At 41.3% G+C, this 18378-nt stretch overlaps 1 protein-coding gene across 1 annotated transcript; it reads left to right on the top strand.

The window, feature by feature from the left end:
• The first annotated feature begins 966 nt into the window (after nucleotides 1-966).
• sfmbt1 (Scm like with four mbt domains 1) lies at nucleotides 967-18371 on the top strand. Its single transcript, XM_051416507.1, has 21 exons — nucleotides 967-1077; nucleotides 5514-5571; nucleotides 5676-5770; nucleotides 6217-6460; nucleotides 7276-7364; nucleotides 8017-8269; nucleotides 9370-9467; nucleotides 9648-9749; nucleotides 10066-10225; nucleotides 10383-10465; nucleotides 11531-11657; nucleotides 12408-12521; nucleotides 12701-12743; nucleotides 12839-12897; nucleotides 13018-13157; nucleotides 13882-13991; nucleotides 14395-14570; nucleotides 15281-15459; nucleotides 15595-15819; nucleotides 16254-16382; nucleotides 16536-18371. Exons 2-21 carry the CDS (start codon nucleotides 5547-5549, stop codon nucleotides 16674-16676), a joined length of 2592 nt encoding a protein of 863 aa, XP_051272467.1. The 5' UTR covers nucleotides 967-1077; nucleotides 5514-5546; the 3' UTR covers nucleotides 16677-18371.
• The last annotated feature ends 7 nt before the right edge of the window (nucleotides 18372-18378 follow it).

Below are 18378 nucleotides of genomic sequence, written 5' to 3'. Positions count from 1 at the left end.
TCCGAAGGGCTGGTCTATTGTGGATGATTATCTGAGTCAGTAGCCTATATGTGGTCCAAATGAGCGGCAAAACCTGTTTCAGGCTACAGATTAGGCTTCAAGGATCCCAGAAACGCCTTCTAAAACGACAAATACGCTCATTTAATAAATAAAGCATATTTATAGTACGAAATAGATGGACTTTGAGCGTTGCACTCACAGTGTCAAGGCATATTTTCAGCAGTTTCTCCCGCCCTCTCCTCCCCAAAAAACCCGACTTGAGATCCTTGTGCAGCAGAAGTACCGTACCAGTACTGATTTTATCAAGTCATTATGATGGGGCGTAATTGTGATTTATTTAAAAAAGTAGTTGCCCATTCAGCCTTTTTTTGTGTATTTTTATTGACTTAACAAATATTAATATTAAAGGGGTAATTAAGCAACTCGAGGTCATCTTCAGTAACAAAACCAATAGACTATTTCATTACAAAACGAATTGCTTTTTTTGTGGCAAAAAGCAGCGCACTTATCGAAACTGGGTCGATTATATGTGCAATTAATTCTATGTCAGCCAATAACTAAGTGTTGATTCCGCTGGGAATAAAACCCCTTTAAAGACTGTTTATGGTTAACCCTCGTCTGCTCGTAAAATGAATACAAACGGGAACCATTCTGCTCTTTTTCCCTTTTCTTTTGCGCGTGTTATAGATTTTGGTCTTGATTCTGGTTGTGTGATATTTTATTGTGTGTGTGAAGATGGAAGTCAGTGTGATGTAGCCGGGCTCAGAGGCATATAGGCGGCAGAACATGCGCAGTGGCCATTTGTGCCATATTGGAATGAGGTCGTGTGGACGAGAACTGCGTCAAGCTAGCGAGACGCTGCTAGAGCGACACCGGAAGTCTCACGATTTAACCCTCGGCACGGAAGGTCCCCGCTGTTGCTTAGGCGACGGTTGCAACTCCCGCTCTTACACGCGTTTTATTTTGAAACGTTCAACCGGGGTTCCCGGTTTGTATTCACGGTAGCTTAACATTGCTGCGAGCGAGCAGGCGGAGAGGAACGGCATCTAAAAACCGACTTGGAAAAACTACTTAGCGGTAAGGGGCGAATTTTGCGACTAAATATTCACATACTGTGTGTTGTTTGTTACAAATTCCTAACGGTGTTTTGTACCGTGGTGGCGCATTCGCCTTTTTTCCCGTCTCTCAAAAAGATGAGTCGGGTTCGGTCGAGTGTAAGCGCCCTTATTGCTCGTCAGCCTGCTCTTATTGCTCAAGCTGTGACGTTCAGTAACTTGACTCGGACACAGGCGATTTTACCATGTGTCCAATGAGTCCCACACGGTCATTGTTCATTTAGGACGGCATGTTTATTTATTAGACAGCTATTAAATAATTTTCTCAATCGGTATTTGTGATGTTCTCCTCAGAGTGAAAGTTAGACCGTCGGCGCTGTAGTCTCTCTCTCCCTCTCTCCCTCTCTCTCTCTGCAAAGCCGTTGCGTTAATGGCCCATCTCTGTTTCTGAATGCTGCGGTTAGTCCGTACGAGCAGTGCAACCTTTAAGCTAGTTTCAGTTCGAGGATTGTGTGGAAATTTCCAGTGAACTGCCCTTGAATAACTCCGTGTATTTATAATGTCGAAGTCTTACATAATGAAGGTTGCACGACCTCAGCCGATTTGTGTTTGTGTGTAGCTCTCAACAAACAGCCAAAATAAACTCATCGGTTCATGAACGCTGCTCGCCTCCGTACGCTTCCACCAGCTGATGAGCGGGGTGATGCTCAGGAGGTTGTCATGTTGTTGTTGTCACATTGCTGTCATATTCCACGTTGACTTATTGCAACCTTATTTTTTTTCTTCCTTTCTGGCTCTTAACTTCCCCATTGTGCAACTTGAGCGCTGCTCCGGTCGACGTGCCGCTATGTTGTTGAAACTGCAGGCTGTGTGGAGGAAACGTGGATTTGTCTTGTCAGCAGCCCTGTTTGGTTGCAAGTTATAGCTGGTACTTTAGCATTGGACATAAGTAGTGTGAGAGAGCTCGTGGATTACAATGCGCTGAACAGGCCAGCTCCCATTGCTTGGTCTTCAGTGCGTCCCTTTGTTGACAGCCATAGTGTCCGTATTAATGACAGTGAGCCTGTTTTTAAAGTTAGTTAAAACGCCCTGGCAGGTGTAAGTCATCGTCTGATAGGAACCTTTACTGGGCTGCACAATAATTTGGTTCTTAAATGTATCTTTAATGTTATCAGGAGTGCCATGGAGTGTAAAACTACCTCCACTATTATTTACCTCAAGTACAATAAAAGCCCTTATATTTACCTATGGCAGCCTACTGTTGACCCATCAGCCACATGGTTTTGGTTTTACTTTTACTTCAGACATCATTCAGTGATATTTCTGACCCCGTTAGAGGAGGTGAGGGCAATGTTTTTTCCTAGCATTCCCAGCAAACAGCAGAATCTCTCTCCAGAAACAACCAGTCCCTGTTAAACAATGTAATCCACAGACTTCACTGTGAACAGTTTTCATTGGAACTAGGGCCGCGACTAAAGATTATTCTCCAGGTGATCATTTCCTCGATTAATCGATTAGTGGTATGGTCCATAAAGTGGTGAAACATGTTGATCACTGTTCTCCAAAGCCCCCAGCTCAAATGTCTTGTTGTGTCCACAATCCAAATATACTTAGTTTACTGTCATAGAGGACTAAAGAGATATTTTTTCTTTATAAATGACTCAAAACAATTAATCAATTATCAAAATAGTTGGCAAGTAATCGATTAATCAACTAATCATTGCAGCTCTAATTGGAACTACTTTCTACCAAAGAAATAGTTCCTATAAAAACAGTTCACAGTGAGAATCATTGATTATTTAGAGTTTGGTGGACACTGAGAAAAGATGTTTCTGTTGAATTCACAAATTCCCATCACTTCAGTTGTATTAGGGTGAATGCAGATATTTCAGAGACTGATATGTCCAAACCTGGCACCATGAAACCAAAACAAACTGCATGGCTCGATAGCGCTTTAAGTAAGTGAGAAAATATGTTTTTGTACTTTGGTTGATATTTACATCTTGGTCACACAAATGAACAACACACCATGGTATAACACCAGTGCAAATAATAATAAAAAGCAAATAAGTGCACCTCTGAAAATGGGTTTATTTATGTTTGAATATAGACACTAACAGGAGGACATACTAATTTTCTGCTACATTAGTGCTTATAATGTAATGTCATCTAATGGTGATCAGCAGATGTCATTAAATAGTGTTTGGGGAAATGTTTCAGCAACTAATTTCATTTTATTAAAAGTTGACTTTGATTTTATTTCCTTGAGAAGCCGTACTTTGTGAGAATGTGTATTTTGTCAGATTGCCTATCCCACCCAGGGACCTCAGAGGTTCAGGAAGGCCTGTTTAGAAATAGTCAGTTGGATGCTAAGTGCTGATGAGAATATGATTCAGTAAGTGCTTGTAAAGAGGATGTAGTGTGGATCTCAGTTCTCTATGAGTGCTTGTTTGTGTTTGTGTGTGTGTGTATGTTTGCGTGGGTGTGTGTTCATCCTTTCTCTTTCAGGTTCAGTCAGAGTCTCGGGTGGTGCAGAAAGATTCAGGCAGACTGCTGCTAGCTGTGGTCCACACACAGACCACTTACACTGTGTATGAAACAGGGGAAGTTGCATTTCTTCCTGTCTGCTCGTACGAGGCCATGCTGTTGTACAAAGTTAAGTGCTGTAGAAACCTTCAGCTCAGGCTGTTGAATAACTCAGAACAAATACTGAAAGCTCGTATTTGGAACTATCAGGTGATATTTCTCGGAAGTGTTAGTAATCGATATGCGTCTTAGAGTTGATAAACAGACACTATTTTATTCTTTATGAGAATAGCTGATTCAGTTTCATCTTGTTTGAATTGTATCAGAAATCATCACAAACATAGAACAGCCATGAAATCGTTTGCGGAACAAGGCCCCAGGAGTAGACATATACAGAACAGAATCAACTTAAAATCCCACCATGAACTCTTAAATGATCTAATATGTAAGCTCAGCATCAGCTGTCAAGATAAAGCTTAAACTTTAGCTCTGTATTTCTACTCCACTGCTCTTTTTTTTCCTCCACTCTTATGTTTGGAGAGTGACCCCCAGGGACAATAAGGCCCTCTGGCGTGTATGTATGCGTCGCAGGGAGGGGGAGAAAGACAGAGGGAGTCTGGGGCAGGGTCGCGGGTGAAAGGTGGTGCTGATCCCGGCGGAGCACGGGGGTCGCGGTGGCAGTCCGGCCGTCGGGAGGGGGTGGTTTCTGGTGGTCGCTCTGGTTTTAATAGAGACGTCAGATGTGACAAAGACAGGCTTGACAGGCCGGCTGAATGGAGCTGCCGTGACAGAGCAGCTATCCTCCGCATCCCATACACCGCTCTCTCCACTGTCGTCACGCCCTGCGCTCCCTTCTTTCTTATTCATGCCATCTCTCTTGTTGTATTAACTTATTTTATCTGCTTGTCACAATGCTGCGGGTTGGTGTGATGTGTCAAAGCTTGATGTGTGTGTCCACATTCGTGTCAAGGCACTGTTTTGAAATCTTCACATTGGGGCAGGAAAAGGTACACGATCACAAAAAAAAAAGCCCAAAGGGGGCTTCTTAAGTAGTGGTGGAGCTGGAGATTAGCATATTTTAATATATTTCCCACCGATCATATACCATCTGGTGTGTTATGGAGGTGGTAGCCTGTGCCACCCCAAATGAATGACAAATATGCAGCATGTAATTTGAGATTTTATTCACCGCTTATCGTGTTTTGTATTGATTGAGTCCAGGACCAGATAGAGGCACTTGAATATTGATGTAGAAACTTCACCAAGCATTTCGTATCTTAACAACTCTATTATCAAGGCCTCGGAGTCCTTGATTTTAGAGTGGCTGAAAAAATCCAAACAAATGCAAATTAATTTCATTTTGGCCTTGAAGCTGGGTTTGTAAATTACGTCTGTTGAATTTCGTCTGCAGCTTGACCAAAGTTGCAGGTTCCTTTGCCGGCTAATTAGAGTGTCGGTTGCCGGTGTATTAATGTGTTTGAATGAACATCATGAATGTGTTTGAATGTTGACTGATAATGTTTTTATTATCTGTAGCTGTTGGCTGACAGATGTGTCTTATTGGTGTGATAGATGTGGTGTATTGTAGTTATGGTAGACAGACAAAGTCTCGGTCGCTGTTTCACACTTTTTTGGTAACTTTCTGCTGATACAGTTTGCCTTGTGAACTGCAGAGCGGGCCGTTACACACCAGTGGCATCACCCGTCACCCATTATTAATCATATAGTGGTTGAAGACAGTAGCAAGTTCAGAGATTATTGAGTACTGTCGAGACCTCGGACGGTGATTTGATTAAACCCGGGCACAGCATAGTGTACTGCAGATAGACTGCGAGGAAGGCGGCTCAGTGAGACATTTTCACTTCTATGTTTTGGACCAGCACTCATTCATTTACCCTCGCAGGATAATAATCCTCTTCTGTTCTTCCACAGAGTTGCTAGTCTTGGCCTTGAGGGGGCACCAGCATGAGTCAGGAGTCACTGGAGTCTGGTAAGAACTACTCTGTGAACAGCTGCGTGAAATGAGTAAGATAATATGTTTTGGAGAGCAGGTTGGAAAAATGTGTTGTGTGTGTGTGTGTGTGTGTGTTCCAGATGGAGACTCTGCCCAGGATGTGTCTGACTTTAACTGGGATGACTTCTTGGAGGAGACTGGAGCCGTGTCTGTGCCCCATCACGCCTTCAAACATGTGGGTGCTGACAACCTTCACAGATAACACAGATCAGCTAAGCTTGTACCAGCTATACATAATAAATTGCTAAATGACTTTTACCTTTACTTATTTGTGAAGTCCTTACTAAGTTTCAAGTAAATGCTCATTTGTTTCAAACTACATCTGAAAGCATGACTCAGATCTATGGAATGAGTCAGCGAGTAAAGCCCCTAGTAATGTGATTAGAAGCATCCAGTCGTAAAGCATAAACACAGAAGTAACTAACAAAACTTCTATAGATAACAGTTTTAACACATGATACTTAGCTGCAAACTGGAAGATAGGTTTAATTGCAATAAAAGCCAATAATAGCATAGATTAAAAGTTGTATTTTCTCCTCTCATCTAGTCTTTGTGCACTAAGTTGTTTTTTGTGTGCCAATCAAGTTCATGATTCCAACCGTTCTTCTGTCCTCGTCTCAGGTGGACCAGGGCCTGCAGACAGGACTGACTCCAGGCATGAAGCTGGAGGTGTGTGTGCGCTCAGAAGCTGACAGTCCTTACTGGGTGGCCAACATCATCACCACGTGTGGCCAGCTGCTGCTGCTGCGCTACGAGGGATACCAGGATGACCGGCGTGCCGACTTCTGGTGTGACATTATGACGGCAGACCTCCACCCGCTGGGCTGGAGCCGCCAGCATGGGAAGACCATGAAAGCCCCTGAGGGTGAGGCATGGGTGGTGTTGGCATGGTGTTCTGATAAAGGTGTAGTGGATGTTGTAATCTGCCTATGGACACTATAGAGTGGTAAAAACAAAAGTTGGTCTGGTGCAAAATATTATCTTTTGTTTTTGTAAATTAAATTCTCTCACTATTAGTTTTATTGATAAATTGCAGATGTTGTGTAACTTTAGTTTGATACACATTTAGTGCTTCCACTTTACTTTTGGGGGCATTTTTTTCTTTTTCCGTGAGTGCTTCAAGGACAGGCTCTGCCACAAATATTTTTGTACCATGTACTCAAAATGCTATTTAGTGGTGGAGCTTCAACTAAGTAATTGCACTTTTGTTCAGTGTAGCAAGGAGTAATGAATATTTCTGCTGCCACAGTTGTCTCAGATAAAAGGTTTGTGTCTAATGTTCTAGTTTCATGAGGAATAGTTTTGTGGGTAAAATGGGCAAAAACCTTTGCAGTTTTTGATTCAACGTTCTGAAGCAATTACACTGTTTTTCTTCTGTTTATTTTCAATTAATGCAACCTAATTAGCACTTTGACACCTATATATGTTAACTTGTGGAAACAAAGAAATAATCTTAAAGCAAAATACAAAATACTATAATAGATGTAATAATGGGTTATTTTTCAAATAATTCCAGTAGTTATTTTACAGTTGATGCTGTGATTTAGGGTGACAGACAGAGTAGTATATGTGTGATCCTGAGCCCACCTAGTTGTTTGGTTAATAAAAAAAAAACTGTGTGTGTCTGTGTTTGTGTCTGTGTGTGTGTGTGTGTGTGTGTGTGTGTATGATCCACCTCAGGTGTGCGTGAGAAGCACCAGGACTGGGAAGCTCTGCTGGAAAAGGCCTTGGCCGAGGAGTGCAGTGCGCCTGCCAGCCTGCTGGAATTGGTAAGGCAGGGGAATGGAGCAGCTGTCCTTCTCCTCCTCACACCCACAATGGGGCGTCTCATGTCTCTGTGGCAAGAACAATCTCCTGCATCAGTACAGATTTGATGAATTTGACAACTTTAAAAAAACACATGAGGTTGTCATAATAAAGTCAGACATTCCTCATTACTGTTCAAGTGTGGAACTGTCATGTTTTGTTTTACTGTCATTTGCTACTTGTAGCTTATATATAGTGTAGCCTTCTCTCTTCTCTTTGTTATGCCCATTTTGAAACAACAAAAAGACAGTTCACACTTAAAGTGCCCATTGGAATAATTGTCAACTTGAACTAAATAAGATTTTATATCTATTATGAAGTCTTGCACGTGTACCTGATGTGAAGTCCCAAGTCTAGAAAAGACAAGGCTCTGAGCTTTTGTTTACGGCACCAAGTCCGTGCTGCTGAAAGCAAATGCAGTGTAGGAACAGCCTGTGAAATTCTTTAGAGCCATTAGTTAGCTTTCAGTGACTGTGCTTCAGTTCTGCCACTTAGTCATGCAGTTCATTCTCTCCCAGTACAAATTCCTATCCTTGCCTAGGCGTGTGTTCATTTGTGTTTGTGTAAGTGTGCTATCAGCTTCTCATTTACCACCCTTCTCCACCTCCCCCGCAGCCACAGCGCGGAAGAGACCCGGTGGAGCTCCTGTGTGCAGGCTGCTACGTGGAGCTCCAGGACAGCGTCGACCTGGGGCTGGCCTGGGCTGCCGAGGTGGAGGAGAATGTCGGAGGAAGGCTGAAGCTGCGCCTGGTAGGCACCGAGGGCCTCCCAGACACACCTGCAACCCTCTGGCTCTTTTACCTCCACCCACGCCTCCACCCACCAGGCTGGGCCAAAGAGCATGGCTGCACCCTCAGGCCTCCCTCAGGTCAGTGGCACTGACACGGGTCAGATTTTTATATTTAGACACCAAAAAAAGAAAGGTAAAATGATTTCTAGATTTCACTGTTTACTGCCAAAGCATGGATGAGTAATAGTTTCTGATGGAAGGATACATGAAGAATTCATAGGGCAATCATCGACTGGGTGGATGCATGGCCAGTTATTTTAAATAATCCTATGACAGATCTAATGTTTTATTCCAAATTATAAAAATCATACTATCTCATGTTTATTCCTACTTGTTCAATCACTTCTGTCATTTTTCTTCATTTGTCACATTATGTGAGTTATATTAACATTTTGCAATACTTTGACAAGCGCATTGTGATGAATTACAAGTAACTAATATCCAAAATGTGATGGTATCCCACTAGACCTTGAAATAGATTTTCCTTGCAGGGTTAGATTGATCATTATTTTCAGGGTTACGATCTGCTAATGCTCCTTAGGTGAATAAAGTTTGTTAATATGCAAGGTGTAAGAAACACTGGAGGCTATATCTATTTCCTGACACAGCTGATCTTCCTTCTGATACCACTACAGCTGAAGACTTATTGATATTTAATGCCAGGCTTGTATTGCTAAGATTGTACCTGGATACTGTGCTTTTGCAAGTTAATAGAATGTAGTGAGCAGTAGTGGTGCATTAAGCTGATCACAATCATAGGCTTTTATATTTTAACTTTTCATGAAAGAATATGGAAGATGTAATGCTTTTATATATGTAATGAAAGGTAAGTTCAGCCTTATTAATTGTGCATGTCATTTTGTGTAGAAGGCTGTCAGGAACCCAGCGTCTTGTGATAAGACATTAATGGTTTTGTGGTTGAAAAAAAGTTTTTTGTTTAGTTTTGGTTTTAGTTTTTGTCTGCTATAATTAATTGTGGCAAGCTGTTTGGAGGTCCAGCACAAAGAAAAAGCTGACACACAGAAGTCCAGGCATATAAGGAACTGCGTAGAGAAAATTTTAATCAATAGGTTTTACCCTTCCATTATATATTTCTTTCATAATCAATTATACGCCAGTCATCTGGAAGTCAGGTTTAGTTCTTCAGCGGCTGATTTGTTTGTATTTGTTTGCTTCAGACCTGTTGGCCCTGCGGACAGAGGAAGAGTGGGAGGAGGTGAGACAGAGGATCAGTGAGCTGCCTCAGGATGAAGCTCTGACTGCAGAGTTCAGTAAGGTACTGCCAACTATGCTCCTATTTGTTCTAACTGACCCAAACATATCAGTCAGATTTGAGATTTGATCATTATGCAATGAACAAAGAGTTGTGACCTTCTCCTCCCAACTGGGCGCTGAAATATTTCTAAGAGCTGAGGTTTTGGAAATGACTCTACGTGCGTGTGTGTGTGTGTCTCAGGATCAGCCTGCCATTGCTCCTCATTGTTTCAAGGAAGGAATGAAACTGGAGGCTGTTGACCCTGCTGCTCCTATTTCCATCAGGCCTGCCACTGTCACCAAGGTAACAGACTTTCCTGTAAAATCTGTCTCTCCTATGCTGCATTGTTTCACTCCTGTTTGCTGTTTTTTGGCCATAGTTGTTTATGCGTTATATTTTCATAACCACACTGTCCTTAATGAGTTAATTCTGTAGCTAGAAAACGATAACTGCTGAGTCTTGAAATACCACAAATGTGGTTGAAACTATATCTTTTCGATCTCGCAATGTTTCTATTTAATCACACAGTCTAGTAGATCTCCTTTAATTTAAATAAGTCTGACTCTGTGAATAGCTGTCAATTAAAAATGGCCCTAAATAACCTCCTCTCCACAACCAGGTGTTCAATGAGCAGTACTTCCTGGTTAAGATGGACGACCTATGTGGTATTGAGGAGTCAGAGGGTGCCGGGAGGTCCTTTCTGTGTCACAGAGACAGTCCAGGGATCTTCCCTGCTCAGTGGAGCCTCAAAAATGGGGTCCCTCTCAGCCCCCCACCAGGTCTGCACTATCAGATGTTGTCCCTTAATTTTATCAGTTACCAGTGATACCAGAACTTAAGGAATGACATTGAATAGATCACTCATGCTTTCTTTTCCCTCCCTCTCCATGTCTTTATTTCCTACTTTCTTTGTGTCCTTTCCTTTATCATGTACAGGATACCAGGGTCCAGACTTTGACTGGGCAGATTACCTGAAACAGTGTGAGGCCGAGGCAGCTCCTCAGCATTGCTTCCCAACTGTAAGTCAAGCTGTGTTTTATCCATTTTTTTTACAACAAGGTCACACTGGTCAGTCTTCAGTGTAAAGTTTGGTTTCATGTCCAGCGACTCATGTAAAAACCCACCACCAGATGCTGGTCAGACCCACTCTTGTAACATTGGTCATTCAGTGAAAGTGAAATTGGTTATTAAACGGCGCCCTGCACATCATGTGCTCTCCATCGGTCATTGTAGCAATCATGATTAATCATGAAATTTGTTGTAGGTTAATATTATTATATTGCTTTCATATGAAGGCTGCATGAGGTCTGTGCTATAATGCAGTGCGCCTGCATGAATTAATAACATTTTTATAACCATTGGCAAGCTGCCAGCGCTAAACCCTCCTTCCTACAACTTGGGTTGCATTATACAAGCAGCAATTAAGGCTACTGTAGACATCTTTTTTTATAGAAATTAAATAAACTCTTTACTGTATACAGGTTAAGTTTTTGTGTGATTTAATCCCATAGATAGCAGTAGGACTCTGATATTTTCTGACTAAAATTGACACTATTCCTGTGAATGTAGTCTAGCATCCTATAAAGTCTGTAAACTGCTTGTCTCATGGAAGAGTTTGATACAGAAAGAGCCTGCTGGGGATTGAACACGGCTCAGATCACTGCTATATTCTCTACAGTAGGCATGGAAGCATACTGTCAGTCGTGTTTGCAGCTTTGTAGATGCTATACTTTGGAGACAATAGATTTTATATTTTGCTATCCCATGCTGTTGTGTTATAAATGTTTTTGTCGTATCGTCTGCCTGTCATATATGACACAATGTAGGAAATGAGATTTTACCCATTTGACTGACAGCATAATCAAATGCCAGGGATGATACCATGTGTCCACACGATGATGAGTGGTAAACAGGTGGCTCGCTCTGACTTTTTTCTCTTTTACCAGCGGTAAATATGTCTGTATATACTCTATGTACTGTTTATATGGGTTTTTAATAATGGACAAAAATAACACAACACACAGCCATCATTTGCTGTGGAATAGCTCTCACATGAGTTCTTTCCCTCTCTGTTTGCCTGCCAGGAGCAGTGTGACCACAGCTTCAAAGAGGCCATGAAACTAGAGGCCGTCAACCTGCTGTCACCTGAGAACATTCACGTGGCAACTGTCACCAGGGTCAAAGGGCAATACATTTGGCTCAGCCTGGAAGGTGAGATGGGATACTGAAATAATGGCTTTATTAGAGAAAGAAAATGTACATACATTTATAGTTTCTGTGCAGTCCCACAGCGCATCGAAAGCCATTTCATCTAGAGCATTAACCTGTTATCCCTAGTTGAGCAGTTACCTTTCTATTTTCTATGGTGAATGCAGGAATGTTTTTTTTTTTACATCAGTCACACACAAGATCAATGCTTTGTTGCCTAAATAGGCAGAAATTAGATTATTGCACACTATAGACACAACATCTTAATATTCTGCGTTATGTTAAGCACCTAATAGTTTGTATCTCTTTCAGTAAGAAGCTAATTAATAGGTTTTCAGGCCCAGTAAGGTTAATGTCTATACATTTTGATGTAATTTCTTATAAAGTTTGTGTTGTCTTTACACAATTAAAAGATGGTGATGAGTATTTGTATATACTTGCATTCATTCAAACAAGCACGTGAAGACCCTAACTGTAAGTTTTACTGTTGTGTGACATTTGATTATAATTACAGCTGAAATCACTGCATACACACAACTCTAACTGAATTTGGCATCCATGCTAGGGTAATAGTGTAGTCTGTGATATTTTTACAACTTCTCACTGCATATTCCTCTACTCTAATAGCTGTGTGTGTGTGTGTGTGTGTGTGTGTGTGTGTGTGTGTGTGTGTGTGTGTGTGTGTGTGTGTGTGTGTGTGTGTGTGTGTGTGTGTGTGTGTGTGTGTGTGTGTGTGTGTGTGTGTGTGTACAGGACTGAAGCAGCCCATGCCAGAGCTGATTGTTCATGTGGACTCCCTCGACATTTTCCCTGTCAGTTGGTGTGAGACAAACGGCTATCCACTCATCTACCCCATCAAACCCTCAGGTATACAACATGAGTCATCACAGTGGACTCACACTGCCACTCTCACATCAGCCTTAACGAGACTGTTACTAATACTGTGACAAGCATAATACGATCTGTTTTTTACCCTGACCTCCAAATTAGTCGCCATAATGTGATAGCGTGACTGGGCACACATTAGTCTTTCCTTTGTTTTTCAGTTGAAAAGGAGAGGAAGATTGCTGTGGTGCAGCCTGAAAAACAGTGAGTTTAAGAGGAAGGGTGGGGGTGTTAACTGGTTTGAATGGGTCGAGTCCGATTGCCTTTCAACATCTGAATCAATATTCATCACTTTACAGCCGAACTTCATCATCACCTGACGCTGTCAAGCAGCAGATGGCCAACCAGTCTGAGACAGGTGAGTGGTATGTCTCAGGTCTCACTGAAAGGGTCCATGCTGTGATATGTTTCATCTACTGGTTGCTGTGCAGTCTGTGGTTGTTTCACCATTTTTATCTCTTCTTGTGTCGATGTGAAGGACAGGGGAACGGGAAATACTGCTGTCCCAAGATCTACTTCAACCACCGCTGTTTCTCTGGGCCTTACCTTAACAAGGGACGCATTACAGAGCTGCCTCAGTTCATTGGCCCTGGTAACTGTGCCCTGGTGCTCAAAGAGGTGAGAGGGGCTAGTCCAGCTGTTTGTGTGAATCAGTATCATCCCTCAATCCTTTAACACAAGCATGAAGATTGATTGTGATATGTTAAGCTTTGTGTGTGTGTGTGTGTGTGTGTGTGTGTGTGTGTGGGGATGGCAATCTTGGTCGGTGGGTCTGCCACGATTGGATGGTTGTCATGATATTTTGTACAGATAGTCATGGTTTCATCATCAGCATCAAGTCAAAACTGTTTGGGTGAAATATACACTCCCATCAGCTGTACTTCGTGTTTAGTGCTAATTAGCAAATGTTAGCATTCTAACATGCTGCCGCTATCTCACACCATGGGGTTGTGACCATATTTCCCATAAACCCTATTCCATTCTGAGAGAAAGGAAGTTGCTACTTGTTCTCCCCACATCTCAGTAAATGTGTAATGTGCCATTAAAAGAAACGGATTCATTTGCATTGAAGGAAGAGCATTCCCTCTGCTTTGTGTGGTAAAGCTGCGTCATTTCTACCATAAAGCAATCTCACCAATAATAACCAATGGCACACATTGTAGAGTCTAGGAAAAGACTGCTAAACCACTGCCAAATTAACAGTCACATATTAAGGATAATTATCTCATAGTTAATATGGTGACAGTTTGATGTTAAAATGCTACACAATTAAAGAATAAAAGACCTAACCCTCCCGCCTGCAGATAACCTGTAAGTGTTGCAATGCTTGTCTTCTATCCAGGTATTGACTCTGCTGATAAACTCAGCATACAAGCCCAGTCGTGTGCTGAGAGAGCTGCAGCTGGACCAGGAGAGCCGCTGGCAAGGCTATGGAGAGACACTCAAAGCAAAGTGAGGGGAAACGCCATTAAATCTGCTATATAGGAATAGTAGTACTGTTCACAGCTGGGCTATTTTAGGACGCATGCTGGATTAAACATGTACTTGAATGCACAAGTGGAAATAAATATCTGCACACCAGAAGCCAACACAAGCTCCTGACACTTGATTAAAGCGACGATTTAGCTGACAGCATCTGGCTTACTTTTCAGAGAGACCTTGCTGGTTGTAGCAACCTTGCTAGATCAAACATGAACATAATAGGAGCTTTAGTAAGTGAGAGTAGTCGATATCGTAGATAAATTTATAATAAAAAAAAAAAAAAAAGATTTTTCCCACCTAAAATTAAATGAAAATATGAATCATTTATCACTATTTATTTGCTGTTCAACCTTGCTTTTCTTTTGAATGTCAGGTACAAGGGAAAGAGTTACCGGGCCACTGTGGAAATAGTCCGCACTGCAGACCGCGTGGCAGACTTCTGCAGAAAAACCTGCATCAAGCTAGAGTGCTGCCCGAACCTGTTTGGACCCCGCATGGTTCTGGACCGCTGCTCAGAGAACTGCTCTGTCCTCACCAAGACCAAATACAGTAGGTGGTTTGCAGAACTAGAGACTTCTGATTATGGAGACTTGAAATGATATATTGGCTGATATGGGGTGGCTGCTGTCTCAACAAAGGAGACAATGAACAGAGCCTCGAATTGTTATGATTCATTTGTAATCAACGACATCTGTATACTTGCTTGTCAGTTGTGACATTAGTTCTAAACATTGTTCAAACTTACATTCACTTTTCCTTCTTCAGAAACCTCCAGTTGTTTTCATTTATGCTGCTCATGAATATAAATTATCATATAAGTACATAAATGCTCCCTTAATGAATACAGAAAGTCTGTGAAGCAGAGGAATAGAGTTGAAATTGGTTGAATAAGCAGATATAGTTGGCTGAAAACGTGCCAGGATTGGCCTCTTTCATCTTCTGCTGAACAAACCAAAGTCACAGATTTGTTGATATGTTTACTGGCTGCTGCACTGCAGTGCTGGGGTTAAGACACTGATGCAATTTGATGGCAATAGAAAAACAATTACACTTTCTCTTTTGTCTCACATGTTTTCATATCACTGCAGACAGTACATGTCCTCCACTGACATGCTTTTCCTGTAGAGAAAACGTATTAAAAAATACAGTCATTAAAATCTGAATAATCGGTTCATTTCCATCTATCACAATGATGCATTCAAATCTTTCAGACATGTCAAATGCAGCATATCACAATAAGCCTGTTGTCTTGTCACCAGCATATTACTATGGAAAGAAGAAAAGTAAACGTGTTGGCCGTCCACCTGGGGGGCACTCCAACCTGGAGGGTGGAGTAAAGAGAAGAGGGAGGAGGAGGAAGAAAAAGAAGCAGCTCTTCGTCCATAAGAAGAGACGCTCCTCAGCCTCAGTGGACAACACGCCTGCTGGGTCTCCACAGGTAACAGACACACACACACACACACATATTTAGTCTTTATTAAGTGTTATATGAAAGGATGTATCAGTTGTATCATTAAAACCTTTGATTCTTCCTCACACTTTACTTCTATCTGTCCTTGACTTTGGCTCACAGGGCAGTGGCGAGGAAGAAGATCTGGATGAAGATGACTCCCTGAGTGAAGACACTGGCTCGGAGCTGCAGGACGATCTCCAGGATGATTCTGAACAATCGTTTGGGAAGTCTCAGCCTGCCACGCCATCCCCCTCCCCGCCGGCAACACCCAGGCCCACACGTCGACGCCGGAAACCCCGCTCACCTTCATTTTCCGATGATGAGAACCGCCCACCCTCACCAAAGGTAATGAAAGTCACAAAGAGTTTTAAAATGACTCGACAACCATAAATATTGAAATGGTTTGAAAATATTTATCTGGTGGTATTTATATGTCAAAGTTTACTTAACAGACTTCTTATCTTTAAAGAATTCTCCATTGTGTACCACTAAGCATAAAATAAAAATGTTTTGCACAATTCCACCTCTGTGCCCCATCCATCTAATACACCTGCCTTTCTCTGTCTTATTTTAATAACATTTTGAATGATGTTTTCACTGTGACCTGAACGTTGTCTAAACAGCTTATGAGAAAATCCACAAGATTGAAACAGCCAGTGTCTCTTTTATGAATTCTTCTCAGCATCAATTGTAAGGGTTAAAATGAGCTGTGAGCCCTCCACTTCAGATGAGAAATTTCTTGGAGTCTCTGTTGACTCACCCTGTCTGTCTGTTTATAGACCTCAAAGACTGAGCCTCCTCAGAAGTTGTGTTTGGACACCAGCCCACTGGAGTGGAGCGTTACTGATGTGGTTCGCTTCATCAGGACCACTGACTGTGCACCTCTTGCACGTATTTTCTTGGATCAGGTAAGAAATACTAAGAAACTTAATGGGCACTCAGGGTGGCTGTGCACTCTACTCTCTTTAATCCATAGTCACAAATACAAAACATCACTTTACTAGATCGTTGAAAAATGTATTTTGTAATTCTGCATCTCATACGAATGTATATTTTTGTAGGAGATTGACGGACAGGCGCTGCTGCTCTTGAACCTCCCAACAGTGCAAGAGTGTATGGACCTGAAGTTGGGACCAGCCATCAAGCTGTGCCACCACATTGAGAGGGTCAAGCTGGCATTTTATCAACAGTTTGCCACGTAGCTGACGGGGAATGAACATGGACATGAATACATCCTGTTTTGTGTATTAATCCTGTGAAAAACACTGTAATTCCCAATTCTGATTTTTCTAACACTGGACATCCTTTAGAATCCTGCATATACCACACTGTGTCGGACAAGCATGACTGTGAGATGGACAAGTAAAATTTTCTGATCGTTGAAAAAAGAACAAAGAAGAAGAGCTACATAAGGTCAAAAACAGTTTGTGTGTTGTTTACGAAGCCACAGAGCAGGACTAAAAGAAGAATTCAAGGCACTTTAATTCAGTAAATAAGTATGAAAGCCTTTATTGATTCCAGCCCATTTTGCAAAACAAAAAAATGCAAGCCATCATCAAGGACTTGTTTTCAAATTAAAATAGGTTGGTTTCTAGCCTCGTTCTAATAAAGACTTATTAACTTATGTGTCTTCAGAGTGCCTCGGATTCTTCTATACATCTCTTCTATATTTCTTCTTTCTTAATGTGGAAGAGTGACTGAGCGCCTCCGAGTCAACATTTGCACCATCTGCAGGTGTCAGAAATGCAGTGGCCTTGCCTCCTAATCTGGTGATTTCACTGAAGTCTAATTTCAGTTAAAAGATGGTCAACATTTTTGGTGCAGATGAGGGTACACAACATGGTATCTGACAGCCCTCTTGCATTGAACCACTTTTTTACAAAATGAGTTTCACTGTAAAAGCTCCAAGCTGCATCTTGGATTACCAACAGATTTGTAGACTTTGTTTTATGGAAACTCACTTAAATTCTCAAAGATCACTTTGCCCATGAATTAAGCAAAGATAAAAATAATTATTGTAAACACATAAAGCTACAAGTTGCATAGAAGTAATACGATTTGCAGGTTTCTTGAAAGCCAGAGGTAATATTAAACTAGATTTGCTGACAATAGACGTGAAAGAACAGTCAGTGACATGTTGCAAGATAAATTTGATTTTAGCGTAAACACCAGACATGAATATTGTACCAACACCATTTCCAAATGTTATCCAGCTGAATGAAGATACAACAACAACAGATGTAAAGGGAGCCTTCATCTCAAGAGATCAATTGTTTTCTTGTTCAAGCTTCTATTGTATGCAAGAGCAGTTTACAGTGTAAGGATTCTGTAATGCAAGCACAAGCACAACCATGTACTGTATGGTTGTATGCAAATTTGACACTGCATGTTTGTATATATAATGTATATAATCAAATATCTTCTAGCGTAACAGGGTGAAAGAAAAATAATCTAATGAGCAAATAACTTTCTGCATAAGCAATGTGTAAATGCCCTAAATATACAGTATGTTTGCACAGAACAGGTCTAAATTTTCACATATGAGGTGTATGGTTAAAACAAATTCAACTGCAGTTGATTATTTGAGGAATTTCATATCATTGAAAGGTCGTTTTTTTTAACAATTAACTGAATGATAAAATGGGCAGTTTTAAATCAAGAAGATATTCTCAAAATGCTTTTGTATATCAGTTTTTCCTCTTTTTACCAGTTCTCGTAGTGATTTATTGTAACGTGCATCATTTTGTGTGTAAAACCTCTGTAGGCTCTTTGTTGACTACTTTGCTTGTAGTTTCCGCTGTTTCCAAAGCAACAAACAGCTTTTTTTTAAATTTCATGTTTGAAGATTATAACAGCTATTTAAAGAGAAGACTGCAATTAAAACTGTGAGCAACGAATATTAGA

This window comes from Dicentrarchus labrax, unplaced genomic scaffold (genome assembly GCF_905237075.1).
Source record: "Dicentrarchus labrax unplaced genomic scaffold, dlabrax2021, whole genome shotgun sequence".
NCBI classification, from domain to species: domain Eukaryota; kingdom Metazoa; phylum Chordata; class Actinopteri; family Moronidae; genus Dicentrarchus; species Dicentrarchus labrax.
Note: the sequence above shows the minus strand (reverse complement) of the source record. Positions and strands in the feature narration are given on the sequence as shown.

What these genes read in the sequence shown, in the direction of transcription:
- sfmbt1 (XM_051416507.1), top strand. Translation starts at nt 5,547, where the DNA reads ATGAGTCAGGAGTCACTGGAGTCTG. An exon ending in CACCCTCAGGCCTCCCTCAG is followed by an intron (nt 8,270 to 9,369) that starts GTCAGTGGCACT and finishes TGTTTGCTTCAG; the next exon opens with ACCTGTTGGCCCTGCGGACA. An exon ending in CCTCACCAAGACCAAATACA is followed by an intron (nt 14,571 to 15,280) that starts GTAGGTGGTTTG and finishes TCTTGTCACCAG; the next exon opens with CATATTACTATGGAAAGAAG.